The 18298-nt window shown below is 47.5% G+C and overlaps 1 protein-coding gene across 3 annotated transcripts in view; it reads right to left on the reverse strand.

Moving 5' to 3' along the window:
- The window catches only part of LOC116942267 (dynein axonemal heavy chain 3-like), an 859832-nt gene that overhangs the window by 672012 nt on the left and 169522 nt on the right, over positions 1-18298 (reverse strand). For all 3 annotated transcript variants that reach the window (XM_032953964.2, XM_032953963.2, XM_032953966.2), the window contains 2 exons: positions 10281-10360; positions 9219-9351 (listed from right to left, as the gene is read on the reverse strand). In XM_032953964.2, coding sequence (XP_032809855.2) covers positions 9219-9351; positions 10281-10360 — 213 coding nt within the window. The remainder of the gene's footprint in view (positions 1-9218; positions 9352-10280; positions 10361-18298) is intronic.

Here is an 18298-nt window from a genome sequence, read left to right on the forward strand (position 1 = left end):
TACAATGCAAGTATCAGAACTTGACAATATATATGTTTTCAGAGCGTGTTTGTCTGCATGTTTTGCCACACGTATGTGTGGTTAATGCCGACTTGATGCGTTGAAAAAGGTTTCTGCTTGGTGTTTGAACATCTTAACACCTTGTGTTTTATTGCTGGAAAGGGTAAAACCTATTCCTATTTTTGCAAAAAATATATTCGTTTGTGTTTGTATTTGCGTGCTATTTTGAATTTGTGTGGAGCAGCAGTACAACAGTTAGCGCGCTACACTTCAACACAGCGGCCCGAGTTCGATTCCCGCTCACAGCCAACACCGGTGACAATAAACTGAACCGGTCCTGGGCCTCCCCTAGGTCAACTCGGCCTCAAATGAGTACCTGGTGCGATGTGTAAACATCGCCACGAGGGAGACAAAGGCGGCCGGACATGGTGTTGGCCACCCCCTAAGTGTGCCGTGCCGACCTTCATAGATGCTCGCTAACAGCACTTGCCCCAGCAGTCTGTTAAGGCTATACGGGGGAGCTTCGTCTTTATTGTATTGCCTTTGTTAAGTATAACTGTTTATATATATATACACCAAAGCATATATTCTATTCTTGGTTAAGGTAATATGTTCAGGAGATAAATACCAAGGTCTGCCAGCCAAGAGAGGGCTTATATAACACCGTCTAATCAAGTGTCGATATCTAATATAGATGCCCGGACCTCTTTTAAAGTCCGCTGCTGGATGACGGCCACCCCACACAATTCAGGCCGTGGGGGTTGTTTGACCATTACCTCGCTTGTCAGTGCGGGTTGGTGAAGGCGGGGGGGGGCAGGAAAGGGGGCATAGACGTGGGAGCATAGAAGCACAGTACAACAACCAACGTTGGTTGATACACTGCCGTCTGCTGCACTCAAGGTAGCACAGCACAGCACAGCCCCACAGTCGCCCATGACAAGCTGGCGTGCATGCTGGTGGCACATCCAATTCATGTCCAGGCTCAAACTGCTTAGCTTCGAAGATCTGAATGCTGTAGTCATTAGAGGTAGGTGTGTACAATACCGACACAAATACCCACGTACAAAAATACACTTCAATATATACACATGCTCAAAGATTGATGTACACCTATATCCACAACAAAGGCTCCCAGTGTAGTCTCATCGACCATTGTGGCCAGTATGCATATCACGAACACAAAGATTCCCTATATAGCCTTTATATACGTCTGGGGCAAGTGCTGTTAGCGAGCACCTATGAAGGCGGGCACGATACACGAAGGGGTTGGGTGGCCAGTACCACGCGTGGCCGCCTTTGTCTTCCCAGGGGAGGCCCAGGACCAGTTCACAGAATCGTCACTGACGTTGACTGTGTGCGGGAATCGAACTTGGGGGGGGGGGGGCCGGGTTCGTAGCGCAGTGCGCTAACCGCCACACCACCGGTCCCCAACCCACAATCACACGTGGATATATCATTAGTTCTGAGTCAGCAGTGGTAATGCCACAAGTTAATTTGATTTAAACATTTCAAAGAGTAATTATTTTTGTTCTTGCTGAGATGGCGGGGGGGGGGGGTGGAAATGCGCAACATTTTTGCCAGCTTGCCGTTCTCACAAACTTTAGTCTTTAAATTATTATTTTTGCTGTTAATGTAATTAACATACAGTGGATACTAGGGAAACCAAATCAAAGTAATTTACCTCGCGAATGTGTCAGATGAAATCAAACCTCGTATTCATCCAAGGCTTTTCAATATAACAAAATAAAATCAGCCAGTACAGCAACGCACGTCTCCCAGTGGAAAGGTAACGAAACCGCTCGTTTCAATGTACGAATTCCCCCTCAGTTCTGGTGTCAGTCACGACCAGCAGGCTTAGCGTCCGATGCCCCCGATCCAATATCTCCTGACGGCTCCAAAACAAACACTGTAATAACCCTTCCCCACAACCGAGCCGAGCCAGCACGGAGGCACTTACGTCTCGCGTGGGGTTTTTCCATTGGCTATTTGTATGCTCCATCCAAATCGACCTGAGTGCATCATCATCTCCCCAGTAACAATGAGCACCTACGATTAGCACGGTCGGCTACGTACGGTGCGGAAGAAGTTCAACATGCCTACGTGCAATAATGGAGCGTTGTTGGGCCAACGTTCGTCTAATAGTTCCAACCGCGTGCCAACGTTGATCCAACGTTGCGCGCTCACTGGGTTCGTCAGATCTCAGAATATAAGCAGGAATTGAGCCTGGTTAGTTGTTTGGTGGGCTAGGGCTACGAGGTGGCCGGCACATGGAGGTGCAACAATGGAGTCTTGAATCAATCTGTGCAAAGCGTTGAGCATTTTCCTCCACGTGCGTGTGGGTTTCTCATCCAGGTATTCCAGCCTCCTCCCGCATGCCACTCAATAACGAAACGGCCCAAACATCCCAATGCAGGACACTCTGGAAAACCCTCCTCTTAATCCATTCCTCTATTACTGTTCTCGAATTCATCTGACTAAACGTGAGACGTTTCACATACTATGTGCGCAAATGTGTCCGAACGTATCTGGTTAACAACATCCGTGAGTAAATTATATTACTGTTCTTGTGATCCTCGTATGAGTATTACATCCCTGGGCATCATACATTTTCTTTGTTTTTAAATAACGAACTAAGAATGTTCGTGGTATACTGTAATTACACTTCGCATACACGCACACACGTATAACCCAGTGCAAGTAAACACACAAAGACACTGATATATTCTTGGAGCTTGTGTGGGATAGATCACTAGAAGGGTCCGTGGCTGATAATTGAGACTAAAGGCGGAGTGGCAGCCAAAGGTGGGAACACATCTGAGACGGAGCTACGAATTGAGCTCATGTTCAGGAGACGGATTTTGTTGCACTGCAGAACCACGAGGGATTGCGATGGCTTTGGGAGACCTTCATCCAGCAGTGGCTAATGATGATAAGTGTAAGCACCTATTGATGCCACAGAAGGGTCGACGTGGCCAACATCCACCGGAGATGCCTTTACATCAAGAGGTGTGTCCATACTCCCGTCAAGTATGCACTGAAGACTGAGCGATCCTAGGAAGGGTCTGGGGCAGATGCAGACACCACTTGGCACTGTTGTGCACGGCTGGGATTTGAAAGCAGGTTGCTGAGATTGTGGCACAGCATGCAAACCAATGTGCCAATGCTCTCGGCACTCTCCACCATGTAGAAAACGATCCTCCATATAACCTTAACGGACTCATGGGGCAAGTGCTTTTCGCGAAGTAGCACCTATGAAGGCTGTCACAACACACGAGGGGGTGGGTGGTCAGCACCACGCCCGGTCGCCTTTGTCTCCCCGGTGGCGACGTTTTTACACACCGCACGAGGTACCTCATTTGAGGCTGAATCGACCTAGGGGAGGCCCAGGACCGGTACAGATAATCGTCACCGGTGTCCGCCGTGAGCGGGAATCGAACTCGGGTCGCCGGGTGTGTCGCGCAGCGTTCTCACCGCTGCACTACCGCTCCCCGCTCCATCACACGCACGCGCCGCACACACACACACGTAAATATATATTGTCTCTTAGCATTGTACAGATAAATGTAATCCTCGAACAATGCGCACCAAATCGCGCGCAGCAGCACACTTGGCTGGCAGGGCCATGATTAATGACACTGTTTACACTGGCTGCCTCCGTGGATTGATGTCGGTGAACCAATTCCATTCACCGAATTTAAACACCGGAGTACATTAAATGGACTCGGTCAGCGCTAGAAAAACTGTTTTTTTTAGTTTTGGTTAATTTCTTGGCACACAATGAAACCGTTCTTTAAGTCGTAGAGGACGTCACTCACGGCGGGGTTATTTGGATCAGCTTTTTCTCAATTTCAAAATTATGCACATCGCGTGTGTAGTTGCTTTACCACGAAATATATATCACGAGATATTTATTTTACACGCTTTATTTTTACGCCGCATATATACCCATGCAGGGTGATTTAAACATTTGGAGAACGACATGCAACTTAAACATGTTTTATATGTATATATAGTAACATTAGGTTTGTATCATTAGTCAAAGTGACTCCGTGCTCAAACTATTATGAAGGGCAGTGCTCACATCTCCATAAGCCCGGTTGAAATCCAGAAATGGAAGCAGGATATTGATTTACACCGTAGGAATCTGATGAGCTATAAAACTCTTTTTAAAAGATGTTCAGTATGGGCCGGTCAGAACGGTACAAAGACCAACAATACAAATAACTAAAACATTTAAATCAATGATAGCTCAATGTCAAGAAAAAAAACATTTGGTGATGCTGCTGTGTTGGCAGTGGTGCGGAGGCACAAACAACACCCAAAACTCAACACGATCGTCAGTAACACTGCCTTAACAAACAATAATGAGAGTCATGTGAAGCAAAGTGAGAAAGACCATGGCCTGAAATGTCTACGATTATGTACATTTTCTTTCGAAGGAAAGTCTTCTCGACGAATGTGTTGTCTTTATATTTATGCCTAGAACAGGCACTGTATACGTTCCACAGAGTGTTGCTCATTTTATTGTCCCTGAAAGGATGATGGGCTGGCGAGATGTGAACTACCTCGCCCGGTATGCAGGGACTCGTGGGTTCGATCCTGACACTCATGCTTGTATATTTGGAGTTTGAGTTTCTCTCTCCCCGTGGTCACGTGGAATCATCTCCGGATCCCCGGGTTTTCTCTCCACATTTAGAAACAGGCATTTCGATTATTTGGCTGCTATACATTTCCACATGATGAGTCACTTTGAGCTATCATTTGTGGCCAGGTCGCCTTACCTGGTTAAATAAAAACGAGTTTATAGTTTAACTGCAATTCCCAGTGTGAAAATTGAGAGTTAAGTGTCAGCTTGTGAGTAAAATTACACCCTGTTATGGGGTGTAATGTAAACAGTCCAAAGCAATTATTGCAAATAGCAGAATATCAGAACTAAAACGTGGACAATTTAGGGCTTTCTATATGCCATTTTTGCTGATAGCACAGCATGTAATTTAGATAACATTTGTAAAGTGTGTGTCTGTGGCCCTAAACGAATACAACAAAGCCAAACCGAAGTGACACCATTTCAAAAAAGGTCATTTCCCAACATGGGACGGGCAAATATACGAAGCAAAATAGTTATAACTCTCGCCAAATTCTTTCCGCTTGGAGGAAGAAAAAAAAATAATACCTTAATGAATATGAATAGCGTCGGGCAACCCTACTGTTTGTCAGAACGAGCCGTGATGTTTCCTATAGTTTTTTTTAAATTCATAGCCTCGCATTAGCGTGCCATTACATACAGCGCTGCATGTGTAATTATACATATGTAATTATATACGCAGCACAAAGTAAAATAATTAAATGCTACTTTAGTTTTCAATTAACAATAATGAATGAGAGAAACAGGCTTTTATTGAGATGGCTCGAGCAGGAAATAATAAAAGCCACGTGAGTGAAACAAATCACTCCAATGAAGCAAGCGCCTCGGCTTTATTTCAGAATTCGTAATTGCCTCGGCAAATGGTGACACTCATCAACTTCCATAATAGAGATTTTTTTTTGGGTTACATCGCGTAAATATATAATTGCGTCGTTAAAACCCGCCACCACCCGACACAGCCAACTCGTAAGGGTTGTCGGGTAAACAGAACGTGCAGGAAAAAAAACAAACGTGTGAAGCAATTCAGCAGTTGAAATGGATTATTACAACTCAAGGCACATGCGTGACATGGTGTGTGTGTGTGTGTGAGAGAGAGATAATTTACGACTTACAGATTGGGATAATCTTACTCGAATTTTTTATGCACATGATGCCATTGCACTCATGGAATGAATGCCACAAAGCACACAAGACAGACGATATTGAAGAGAAAAAGATAAATAAGACAGAATCGTTAATAACACACAATTGAAAGAATAATTTCAAAATAAATAATTTACAGTCCCTTGTCAATACACCGCCGGATGAACGCCTGTCCATACCGTACGGTCATGAGATTTGTTTGAACACACTTCACCATGCTGGTTAGATGCAAGTTGGTGAATTCAAGGGAGACCAGGACTGGTCCAAGTATCACTCGCCACCAACGTGAGCCGGAGCCAGGGATCAAACCCAGGCGTTCTGGTTCACAACCAGCGCGTCACTGTTCCACCTCAAGGAAAAATCACGCTTGATGATTGTCGACAATTTATTGACTCGCAGGAGAAGGGTAAATCATTACCTGGCTACTAAATATGCTACTGTGTGTGTACACGTGTGTGCCCCGCGAGTCGTGGAGTGTGCATGTGTGTGTGTGTGCACGGGGCACAGCTGAGAAAACAGACGGCCAGGTGCCACAAGCCACCTCCATTTAGCTCAGCTCTGGCAGGAGTTCTCCTTCGGTTAATCAAACTTAATAAAAAAGTGAGTTCACGGCAACTTGTGTTTTTTGGACCATCTGGAGAATGTGAGACTGTGCGCGAATTTCCAAAAATTCTCCCCGCCTTGTCATTTCCACGTGACAATGTGTGTGTGTTCTGCATTGCAAGCTACGTGCCACCTGCTCCTAGCTTGTTTTAAAAACTAAAAAAAAACTTGCAAAAACGTCAACGCGTCTTCCACCTCAAAGTAACATTGGGTGGCGTTCATTCCCACTGGTGTCAGGTTTGCCAGTGGTTAAAATTCCACATTCCTATGACGGAGGCCAGTCTCTCAAAAGCAGAATAACTGTGCATTGCCCACAAGGTGCTTACGTAAGCATGCTGCGCTGAACCAACAGCCATTATTTAAAGGAAAATTGAGGGAGAAAAAAGCGTGCATATGTACAGATTGTGTAATGCTATGAAACATTTAACTTGTAGTACAGACGCCGACAAGTAGCTGTCAAGGCGACATGATTTCAGATTTGGAAATTGTCCTTTTTGGCTCCGGTTTGGGTCTCCAATTTTGGGGACAACGCTGATCAATTAGACCAGACTTTCAATCGGGCTAGAGCCTAATAGTAGCAGCACAACTTTACGCTAAAGTTGTCTTCATCTCGGATCGCTTTTAATTACGTGATCTTGACCCCATGTTACAGATAAGGAAATCAACCTTGGAGGTTATAAAGCAGAAAACAAAACAAAAAAGCAGGCAGTTCACATTTGTGAGAATACAACAAATCACAGGGGGTGCCATTTCTCACAGAATTATCTCTCGCTGTGCAGTACATCAACATTCACTGCAGATTGTGCCATTTTAGTTGTAGATGACCGATCAGGCACCGGTTATCAAACGGTGGCTATGGCAAGAAGGTCTTGCACACTCTGCATGGCCAATTTCAAACAGAGGCCAATATTTGGAGCAAAATCATTTCGTGGCTTGAGTGATGATAGCCCCTTGTCGGAACACTTAGCCATGCTTTGAGTGCTTGACTCAGGATCAGAAGGTTGTGAATTTCAATCCCGGTCGAGGGTTGACTCATCCTATCATAAAACGAATACCACTTTGCAGGAATTCCACAGTGGTTGTCCGATAGAGAGACTAGTCACTTCTGTCCAAATGGGAAATGTTCACTCGTGGTACAGGGTCACTGATGGAGGTCAGCATTACACATTTCCCATTCGACCATACAGTTCCTCTGACTCTGAGTTGTCCGTGCTCTCGATGCGGCTGCAGTTGAAGTGTACTCGGCGGGGCTAGTGATCAGCTTGCTCACCGACGAGTTACCAATTGCGTCGCCTTCCGCAAAAGAGACCGCCAGAGGCTTGACGCATCATCGTTAGCAAATATAGGCCACATTGTTTTGGTGTCGTAGCCCCAATCCCAAATCCCCCCAAAAATTGCCCAACAAAAGAGCTCAAGCTTAACACGTAGGCTTTCGCGACCAATATCATACATAATATAGTTATTTGTGTTAGATGGCGTAAATATAAATGTGCCGGTAAACCGGCCACCACCCGACACAGCCAATTAGCAAGGTTCGTCACGTAAAACAGAACATACCAATTAGTTACTAGTACAGCACACCGGTGTGTTGGAGAGTAAATCCACAACATTTACAATCCGAGTACGACGTTTCGGCAGATGAAGCTAGTTGTAATTACTAGCGAAACGTCGTACTCAGATTGTTATTCTCGTATTATTACGAGAGTAATTTCAGCTCGTAACACGCACAGCATTCGCTCCCTCTCAAGGACAGAGAACAACGAAGAGGCGAGAGGAGGAACCGCAGACGAGCGGTAAGGCAGCCACGCGGTGAGCCGGCGCCAGCAATTTCCCAAGTTCTGGGGGCCCTGTGTTACATTTAGATGTTTTCAGACAATTTGAATGAGTGTTCATGCACGTGGGACGAAACTGGGGCACTGAGAGGCAACCGACAACGTAGGAAGGGGGTAACACTCCGTCCCGCACAGACCGAACAGGCGGAGTCAACGTTTTCTGCACCGCATTCTCCTGGCCAAGCCAGGGGCATGGCTCGTCTTTGATGCCCAAGGGAAGGGAGTTTCACAACATCTGCGTGTGATCCACCAACCCTTGCTACCTCCACAGTGCTGGACTGCGGGCCACGTGCATAGCCACTATCGTCCGAAGGTGACAAAGGGCCTGTTTAATATAAGGAACAAAACAAATGCGAGAGATATTTGGCATAAATGTACCACTATTCAATGCCAATATGGTAACTTTCCACAGGTTTATAACAAGTCAGGGAACAGGAGCAATTAATGCAAATTACCTCTCACCGGGTAAAAGCAATGGCATCAATCACTCAAAAGTTATCATCACAGTGATGAAGTCATCATAGCCAATGCTGATGACAACACCACCACCACCATCACCGTCACTCTTCTTTTTGCTAGATCCTGCCGCTGTTGAAGTCGACACGCAACCGTCAGAGTCTTTCTCGCACGGTATCCAATCACCTTTGCTGGAGGTCGTCCACTTGGTTTCCAACCTCTTGATGGCACTCCAATGCCTCACTGCACGAGCTGCCCCCCTCTAACATGCAAACAAACCTCACTCACTGCAAACTCCTATTCCCGATTGCGCCGTGCACTTAACGCTACCCCCATTTAATTCCGAACCGCATCTCACCGCGACATTTTCAGCATCCTCCGCGTGCACCTACAGAGCTTCTGGGCCCCTAACAAACACCTCCTATGTTTGTTCGTCAAGGTCGAGCTCTCTGACCCACGAAGGAGCATTTACACGAACGAACACCGCCTCGCCACGAAGAGCCGCCGCTGGCGTGCGGCCGTGAGAAAGGAGACCGTACCTCGGGAGGGCCCCGGATCGCCGGCCGGTTCCGCGTGCTCGCTCGGACAGACCCGCGCCGCCCGGCGCCCTGGCACGGAGCGGCAGGCGCGAGCGCTCGCCCGGCTCCCCGCTCCTCCTCAGCGCCGCCGGCTCTACGCGGTCGCACGCCGCGCAAACACGGCGCGGGGTCACCGGCCGAACCGAACGCAAAATTGAGAACGCGCCAACAGCTCGCTCGCTCGCTCGCGCCGCTGCCGCCGCCGCCGAGCTGCCAGAGCAGCCTGAAATGGTGCGGCTTCACGCCTCGCTCGCTTCGGCAGTGGCACGCGGGCGGGCGGGCGGGCGGGCGAGGGAGCGAGCGAGCGAACGAGCGAGCTAGGGAGCTCTCTCGCATCCCGGCCGGCCCGCCGTAAATATAAGCGGCCGCTCGATGGCTCGAGATCTCGGTCGTCAATCACCGCGAGGGCACTCTGGCGAAGGAGCCGCTCTCTGCCGAAGCCCTCGTCGTCCATTTGCGGCCCGGCCTCGGCCAGGTCGCTTGCCGATTAATTAATGGTGAGGTGCGCGGCGCATTGCCGCGCGCACTAAATCCACATGCAATTAGGGGCATGGCGGGGCCGTACGGAGGCACGTGCGTGCGCGTGTGTGCAAGTCTCCCTGGCGCAGCTACATTCTCTGTGTATTTAACCGATCTTCGCTCGCGTGCATAAAGGTCGATAAACAGTGACCTGTGTAGCAAGCTGTTGAATTACTGTATTTAATTTGCTGAAAACCTTGGGCTTGGGCTCAGAGTTATCATCATATAAATAGCAAAACGCAATGCATAATATTATGCAATGTAGGGTGCCTAAGTAACCCTTTATAGAGCACTATGAGTGGCATTAGGCTTCAGTAGACCCTTTTTAAAGCGACTGTCAGCCGCTTTAACAGACGTCAGATCTCGATTTAAAAAGAAGATCCCTTGGGGTGGTTTTAACAGATCTCCATGACAGTGATCGGTGGTCATGTGAACGGAACTACTGAGAGCGAATGGTAAAAATGCATCGACTTTGGCGGTTCTTGCAGATGCTCTCTCACTCACCTGGTGTATTCAGCAGCTTGTAGATGCCATGCGTGGAGAGGTCGCGGGCAGTCGGGCTGTAGTTGTTGCCGATGGAGTCGCTGGAAGGATAAACAAAATACAACAAACTGAAAGAACGAAATTGTCTCCAAAAGATTAAAAGTGATTTTTTTTCTGCATCCATCGAATGCGATGCTTTATTTGCGCGCAACACTTTAATTTACGCTTTGTTTTAAAGCCCTCCGTTTCAGACACCCTCTTGTGTTTGTTGATGGCCCTTGCCAATAACACGCGGCCAACAAGTGGCAATTGGCTGAGAGGCCGCACACAAACTGATGAGCATCAGTGAAGTTAAGCCCGGTATACGCTGTAGAGGCAAACGCTACTGGTGGAACAAACAAATAAAACACCACAGCTCTCCAAATCCCCACGGTCAAAGGATTAAATATCGTCTTTTACGGTGTCAAAAGCAGATGGCTTTTCTGTTTCATGCGTTTGATTTCATTGCCGTTAATTTATTTATTACTCACAATCCACTGAGGCAGAGCAACATTGTTTCGCGCTTGTTTCTCTGAAGTGGCCGAGAACGAGGAGCTGCTGATAAAACAATGATCTTTAAAAGCCCGACAGCCATTAAATTGCGCGTGTTCTCTGGGAATGATTAGAAACCACGATTCGTTTACTTTCCAAATGCTTCAGGAATGTAGGTTCAGGCGAGGCCCAAGGTTAATAACAACCCTGCGAGAAACCCACAGTGAAAGAAACGCGGCGTTTAAGTCCAACATACATAACACGAGAGGCACTGAAGAATATCTAAATGTATTCTTTCCGTCTTTCGGTAAAGTCACGCAGATAGAACGATAAAACTAAAATATTTTTCTATCTACGTGACCTTACCGAAAGACCCAAAGAATATGAATTCCTGCAGTCACAAAAGCTTTAAGTCAAGATCTAAATGTGTTTAGTTTGTTGTCCTTCCCCCCCCCCCCCCCGAAACCTCCGATTAGCACGGTTGGCCATGCGCAGTGTGAAAGACGTTCAACATACAGACATACAAACAATGCCACTTTAAACGAAGCAGAAGCTAAGGTGACATTTTTGCTTTACAATGAACATTAACGATATACGTGAACGATGAAAGCGATGTTCATGCTCCGTATTGAGGTACAACTCAACGTTCTCAACAGTTGTATGCAATTGACCTTTGACAGCTGCCCGCGTGAATCTCAAACCAAAACATCAAAACCGGGAGATGTCACGTTCAACGTTCGTCTCTATCGGTGACTTCGAGCGCAGTGAATGAAATTCCACATTCCTTATAACAGGGGTAGTCTATTCTTCAAGACAACAATATTCCCACAGATATGATGTGGTGAGTTGACCAACCAAACCAGGGGTTTGAACTCGTAACCTTCCACCTGCGAGTCGAGCGCTCTCACCACGGTGTCATGTGACCTAACCATATATGATCGTTAAAAAAATCACTAAAACTTGTTTTTCTTGCTTGGAAAACATATTTTAAAACAACAAATTGTCAAAAGAACTAATTCCCAGTGCAGTTGAGATTTTAAACTTAGAATTATTAATGTGCTGTTTGTTTGCTTGTCAATACAGTATTCCCCAATTGCAGAATTGTTTATTTGTCTTTACGCTAAGCATTGTTGATGCGTGGTTTCTTTCCCCTTTCAGCTTTCCAATTATTGTTGTTTTATTTATTTTGTTTATTTGATTCCCCGGTGCCAAATTGTATTTTTTTCCCGATTCAGACAGCCCGTTGTTTTTGCCACCAAGCACCGCAGATTTTTTTTTCCAGTTTCCTTTGCAAAAGAGAGGCTCCTATGCCTCAATCCGCTCCAAACCCAGATAATAATAATGATAAAAAACAACGCCTTGTATTTATTTATGAATTTAAGCGATTCAAGCAATTCTCATCGGGGCAGGATCGTACCGCGAGGAGAATCTGACGCATTTAAAGCATTTGCCTCGAATGATTGTGGCTGCCTCCTAGCTTTTCCCCGACCACAGCAAAAAGCTTTAAGGTCACTTTTGATGCAGGTCCTAACCGTTCTACCATACACCAGTCAACCTGCTGTTATAGTATGGACAGCTGTGCCATTAGGACTAATGCTAACCTCAAAATCCGTCACCGCTTCTTAAGTGTTTCCCTCTTTATCCACACGTGTCGATCGGGCCCAGGGTACAGACTGTTACAGCCAGGGCTTCATTTTTTCATGGGATATGTTCCAGAGCTCAGCCCTGGATAACTCTGGCTGGCTTGCAGTTCTACTTGGAATTTCGACCGTCAACTGAGGTGGACACAGAAACGTCCTTCGCTTGTATATTCATCCCACTTCAGTGAGTGGTTGCGGTGCCACCGGGAATGGATCTCTCACGGCAGGAGTTTGGTACGCGGGCGATCGTCTGACTAGGGTGGCCATGGTCACAATTTGGGCTCCTCACGGTCCACTTGTGGAGCAATTGCCCAAGTTTAACGTGGCAGGTTGAACCCTGCCACTTCACTGCTCGGAAGTCAGTTACCAGGTTGCAACATTGCTGACGTTTGCAGTCAACCAGGAGGTGCGCCATCAAGAGGCAGGGCTGTCATCATTTTGTAGGGTTTGGAGTGTATTCCAGTAGGGGAAGCGGGATTTCATGTGTGCATCGGGGGGTTTTGAGGTCCTTTGTCAGCGGGAGTGCTTCGTTGGCTGACAGCCGGTGGTGCTCTCGGAGGAGAATGTGTTCCCTGCGGACGTGTGGAGGTCACTGTGGGCTCGTACCATGAAGCCACTCAAGCTGCGTCGGTCCCACGCTCGTCACACACCGCGTGCGTGGTTGCACTACACACCGTGACCGGCAGTGGTGGCTACGTGCGCCTGTGGTCCAGCACAGTGGAGTGGACCGTACTAAATGTTGCAAGTCTCCCTTACCGTGGGTGGGCGTCGAGGAGGGGCCCTACCCTGGATCGCCAGGAGAATTCGGCACAGCAAGTGCGGACTAATCTCCATCTATCCCATATGTATGGGGTAGATGGTTGCTCCCTCGCTCGAGTGGTTATTCCACAGGTACTCCGGTTTCCTCCCACACATTAATTTGCTGCAAATAATTTAATCTGTGCGTGCGTCCTTGTTTGCGGATCAATTTAAAAGGCAACGTACAAATTAAATCATCTCCGCACTCAAAGGAGCTTTGTGCAAAACTCATCGCCATTGGCGACCTTGAGCCAGCAGTGTGAACTCCACAAAACCATGCCGAGGACGTGTCTATCGTCAAGGAGCACAAAGTATCATCACAGCGGCTTCTGGATAGCCATCGAACAAAGACGGTCACCGAATCGCGTGCTTTCAGATGCGCTTTTGCGGCCGTCTGGAACGCTCTTCTTTCCGATATTCAGAAGCCAATGGAGCTATGTACTGTTTAAATCTAGATTAAAAACTCATTTCTTTGGAACTGATTTTTGTGTTTAGTTTGTTTTTCCTTCTCTCCACACCTCCGACTAGCACGGTTGGCTACGTACGGTGCGAAATAAGTTCAACATACGTACTATCCGTAAGAGAAGAACCACTGGTGACTTTCGACAATTAAGATGGAGGCGAGTGCGCTGGTCAAATCACTCATGGACTTGTACAGCCCTCTTGTTAAACCCCCTCCTAATTCTATGCCCATCATGCCATGCCCATCATGCCATGTCCATCATGCCATGTCCATCATGCCATGTCCATCATGCCATGCCCATCAAGCCATGCCCATCATGCCATCATGCCATGTCCATCATGCCATGTCCATCATGCCATGTCCATCATGCGGGTTTGTGTGATCGTCCTTCACCACGCTGGTTTGTGCGGGTTGGTTGGCAGCGCAGTGGCTAGGAGATGTTAACTACCTCGCCTGGTATGCAGGAGGTCGTGGGTTCAAACCCAACCCTGACACCTGCTGCTGTATATTTGGGAGTTTGTGTGTCTCTCTCCCCCGTGGTTTCGTGCATTTTTCTCGGGGTTCTCCGGTTTTCCCCTCCACATTTAGAACCAACATCACGCACTTAGGGTATTTGGCTGCTATGAATGTCAACGTGATAAGCCACTTCGGTGAGCTATCAATTGTGGCCATGTCGCTTTTGAAAAAAGAGCTTTACAGCTCAGTGGGCCTTACCTGGTAAAATAAAAAGTAGTTGAAAGAATGGGGGGCCCAGGACCGTAAGCATGTCACTTGTCACCGTTGTTGTATGATAGCCACTCCACCAAGGCTACGTGAAAACTAGCCAGACTAACAACGCCATCCCGAGCCGCCAAGTATCTCCTCGCACTTGAACAGATAGCCACGGCCTTTTAGACGAGGCGGTGACAACTGAGCGCTCGCGTAAAAAAATATGTTTTGCAGTGTACAGTATTATGGGAACATTGACATCGGCGTGAACAAACAACCAACAGAGGATGTCTAAATGCAGGGAAATGTGGCATCACGGCAACAATTGCGACACCCTCAGTGTCAGAGAATGACTCGGACCAGGCAGGAGGAGTCGCAGGCAAGCAGCGAGTGAGCCGGTGCCAAAAACCCTCAAACTCTGCGGCCCTCTGTGTGTTAAGGCAGCGGAGGCCAACCGGCGTCTCCCGAGCCACGTGCAGCTCTTTAATCCACCACGTGCGGCTCTTTAGTCCACCACGTGCGGCTCTTTAATCCACCACGTGCGGCTCTTTAGTCCATCACGTGCGGCTCTTTAATCCACCACGTGCGGCTCTTTAATCCACCACGTGCGGCTCTTTAATCCACCACGTGCGGCTCTTTAGTCCACCACGTGCGGCTCTTTAATCCACCACGTGCGGCTCTTTAATCCACCACGTGCGGCTCTTTAATCCACCACGTGCGGCTCTATAATCCACCACGTGCGGCTCTTTAATCCACCAAGTGCGGCTCTTTAATCCACCACGTGCGGCTCTTTAGTCCACCATGTGCGGCTCTTTAATACACCACGTGCGGCTCTTTAATCCACCACGTGCGGCTCTTTAATCCACCACGTGTGGCTCTTTAATCCACCACGTGCGGCTCTTTAATCCACCATGTGCGGCTCTTTAATCCACCACGTGCGGCTCTTTAATCCACCACGTGCGGCTCTTTAATCCACCACGTGCGGCTCTATCGGAGGGGCACAACGTAGAACGTACTCCTATCACAGGCGCAAAGGATAATGAGGGTCTCCAGTGCTGTGCAGAAAACTCTCAATATTTATACACACACACACTTAGGTAACGCTTGGCTCTTTGCGGAAATCACCGGTACTCTTTGGCTCTCGGGGTGTCACAGTTTGGGCGACCCTGTTTTAAGGTGTTATTTGGCAATTACTAAGCGATTCGTAATTTGCTTCTGCGGGGTTAGATCATCGTGAAGGCATAATTGTATTTTTCTTACTCAAACACTTGACTTGGTTTACCAGCGGAGCTGCAATGTCCAGAAGCAGCACGGCACCACGACTCCGTCAGACGTGGTGCTGGATAATTTACGCCCACCGTCGTGAGGTGTTATCAAGAGTGCGGAGCGTGCGAGCTTGCAGCGATTTCCATGGAATCGCTGTAATTGGTGAGGAGGAAAAAAGAAAGCGGCCTTGGGCAGGACGATCCGCTCGAAGGGAAGATGATTATCGATCGCCAAAGAATCAATGACGGCAGCGTGGCGGAGCCAAGGAATGGAACGTCTCCCACGTTCCTTTCCGAGGAGACGGAGCGGTGAAATTAGCTCGCGTGCCCACGCGATTCGGGAAGGCCTTCGTCCAAGCAGGCGATTGAGCGCGGTTGATAATCACGATGATGATGATGATAAATTAGGATTTGAGAATGCTGCCACGTTCTGGCGATGGCGACGGCTGACTCAACATCAGACGCAGTACTGCGGACCAGCGATAACATGTTGTTTGCAAGCAGCTAACTTAAAGCGACTGTCACTGGAAGGTTGATGTGTTTTGATTGCTCTGCGGTGATAGCGAGAATGCCCTTCCAACAAACTTGAACATGATTGATACCGCTGTGACATTAAGAGAAGGCTTAAAGGCTCCCGTGTTTATACAGAAAGAAACTGCCACATGGTAAATTGCCAATTATCTGAATTTGACATCCCAGAGTAAATTGTGGTTTATAATGCACGCGATGGGCAATGATTATGATAATGACCCCTTCTAATACCGGAGAAAACAAAGACGTGGTAGCAGTGGGGGTTTTCAGACATGCGGCTTTTACGACCCGCCTCGAGGGACACTCTCAATGGCACCGAAACGATCGTGCAAAATCCACAGCTTCGCTTACACGAGCCTTTGACCTCGCGAATCCACTTCTTGTGATTTAAAAGCAAGAAAAAAAAACATAATCTGGAATTTGAAACTGCCAGCTGAGCCGCTGAGAGGATTGCTCCTCGTGACAATCGAAAACTTGAGTGAGACAGCGGTAAAGGCGCAGCCCTGCAGATGTTTTTTTTTTGTCACGCGACTGCTGTTCGGAAGGTCCTTCGCCATAATTAGCATAATGTCCGCGTGTACGCTGAGCTTCTTTCACGCCGTGCGTGGCCAACCACGCTAATCGGAGGAAATCATTCCACCGTATGTTGATGAACTATTAATTACCAAGCCAACAATAGGTGCTGCATATTCTCAGAGTAACATGATCCATTGTAACATACATGAAGCCCTCTCTGGTCTTCGCTCCAAGCGATGACACCACCTTTACTCTGTTTAAGACCGAAACAGGAGGACTTCTACACAATTCTGGCTAATCGCCTGATGAAGCTGGTCGCTGTAATCACCAGCGGAACGTCACACTCGAAGTGTTTACTCTCCAACACACAACCGGTGTGCTGAAGTCGTAACTAATTGGTGCGTTTTGTTTGTCGTGACAAACCTCACTAATTGGCTGTATCGGGTGGTGGCGGGTTAAACGACGTATTTATATTTACGTGATCTAACCAAAGATAAAAAAAAACCTTTATTATCGCTAGAAAGAGTTGTAGAGAGCCTCTTTGCATTCTTCCACAATGGCCGGGCTATTTTGTAAGAGGTGGGAGTACCCACACTTTACCCTACCACACGTGACCTCCCGATCGACTACCCTGTGCTACCCATTTTGCGCCGCCGAGTGGACAAGGGGTGGTGGTGGTAGTGGAGGTGGTGAATGGATTTAAGAAGCTCGCTCCGTCGCTTCGACTGCGGCGCCGGGAGATCGAATCGGCGACCTCTGGATTTCGCTGAAAAATTCCCGTTACACCATGGCGGCAGGGGTACAACAGTCGAGCGTGATGTGAAATCGATGGACGCAGCTAAAGGGGTAGCATGGTGGGCAATCGTGTAGTCACGACCGTTGGACACAGGGCCAGCGGAATCGTTAGCACTTCATCACGCGCCGCGACAACTCAGAACCTGCAGGCTTATGAGGTAGCCAGTAAACTTCTCGTCGCACAGCTAAGAGGCTACTGGCCTATGTATACAAATGTTGAAAATTGCGTGGCTCTAAAATAAAAAATAAAAAGCCACGTTTAAAATGCTCAGTATGAGGACCCGGCCAAAAAAAAGTATTTCTTGTGAAAAAGTATCGAGATTCGAAAAATCGTTCTCGGATCAAAATAAAAAAGGGTCCAGGCGTGTTGATACGTAAAGTAGCGTGAGATGGTGCACACCCTGTGGTGGAGGTCGGGAGCGAGCTTTTAAGTCCGTATAGCGAGGTAGATTCTCTCACTTTTTCCATATATACCATGTCTTTCCTCAAAGGTATTGGCGATCGTGGCCTATTTAACTCTGGCGATATTCAATGCAATAGCTGCTCCCACTTGAATTTTGATTTTAAGCTTTCGTGACCGCAGGGATTCATATTCTTACTCTTTGGTTCTATTGGGTAAAGTCACGTAGGTAAAAAATAAAATAATAAAAATCACAAATCTAGAATATTCATATTCTTATATTATTGTTTCTCTTCTACGTGACTTTACCGAAAGAACCAAGAATATATACTCCCACTTACTCGCGTTAAACTTGTTCAAATTGCTGATGTGCTTAATTCGCTGTCTTCCCC

This window comes from Petromyzon marinus, chromosome 14 (assembly GCF_048934315.1).
Source record: "Petromyzon marinus isolate PM22_M1 ecotype Great Lakes invasive population chromosome 14, UKy_Petmar_22M1.pri1.0, whole genome shotgun sequence".
Taxonomy (NCBI): Eukaryota; Metazoa; Chordata; class Hyperoartia; order Petromyzontiformes; family Petromyzontidae; genus Petromyzon; species Petromyzon marinus.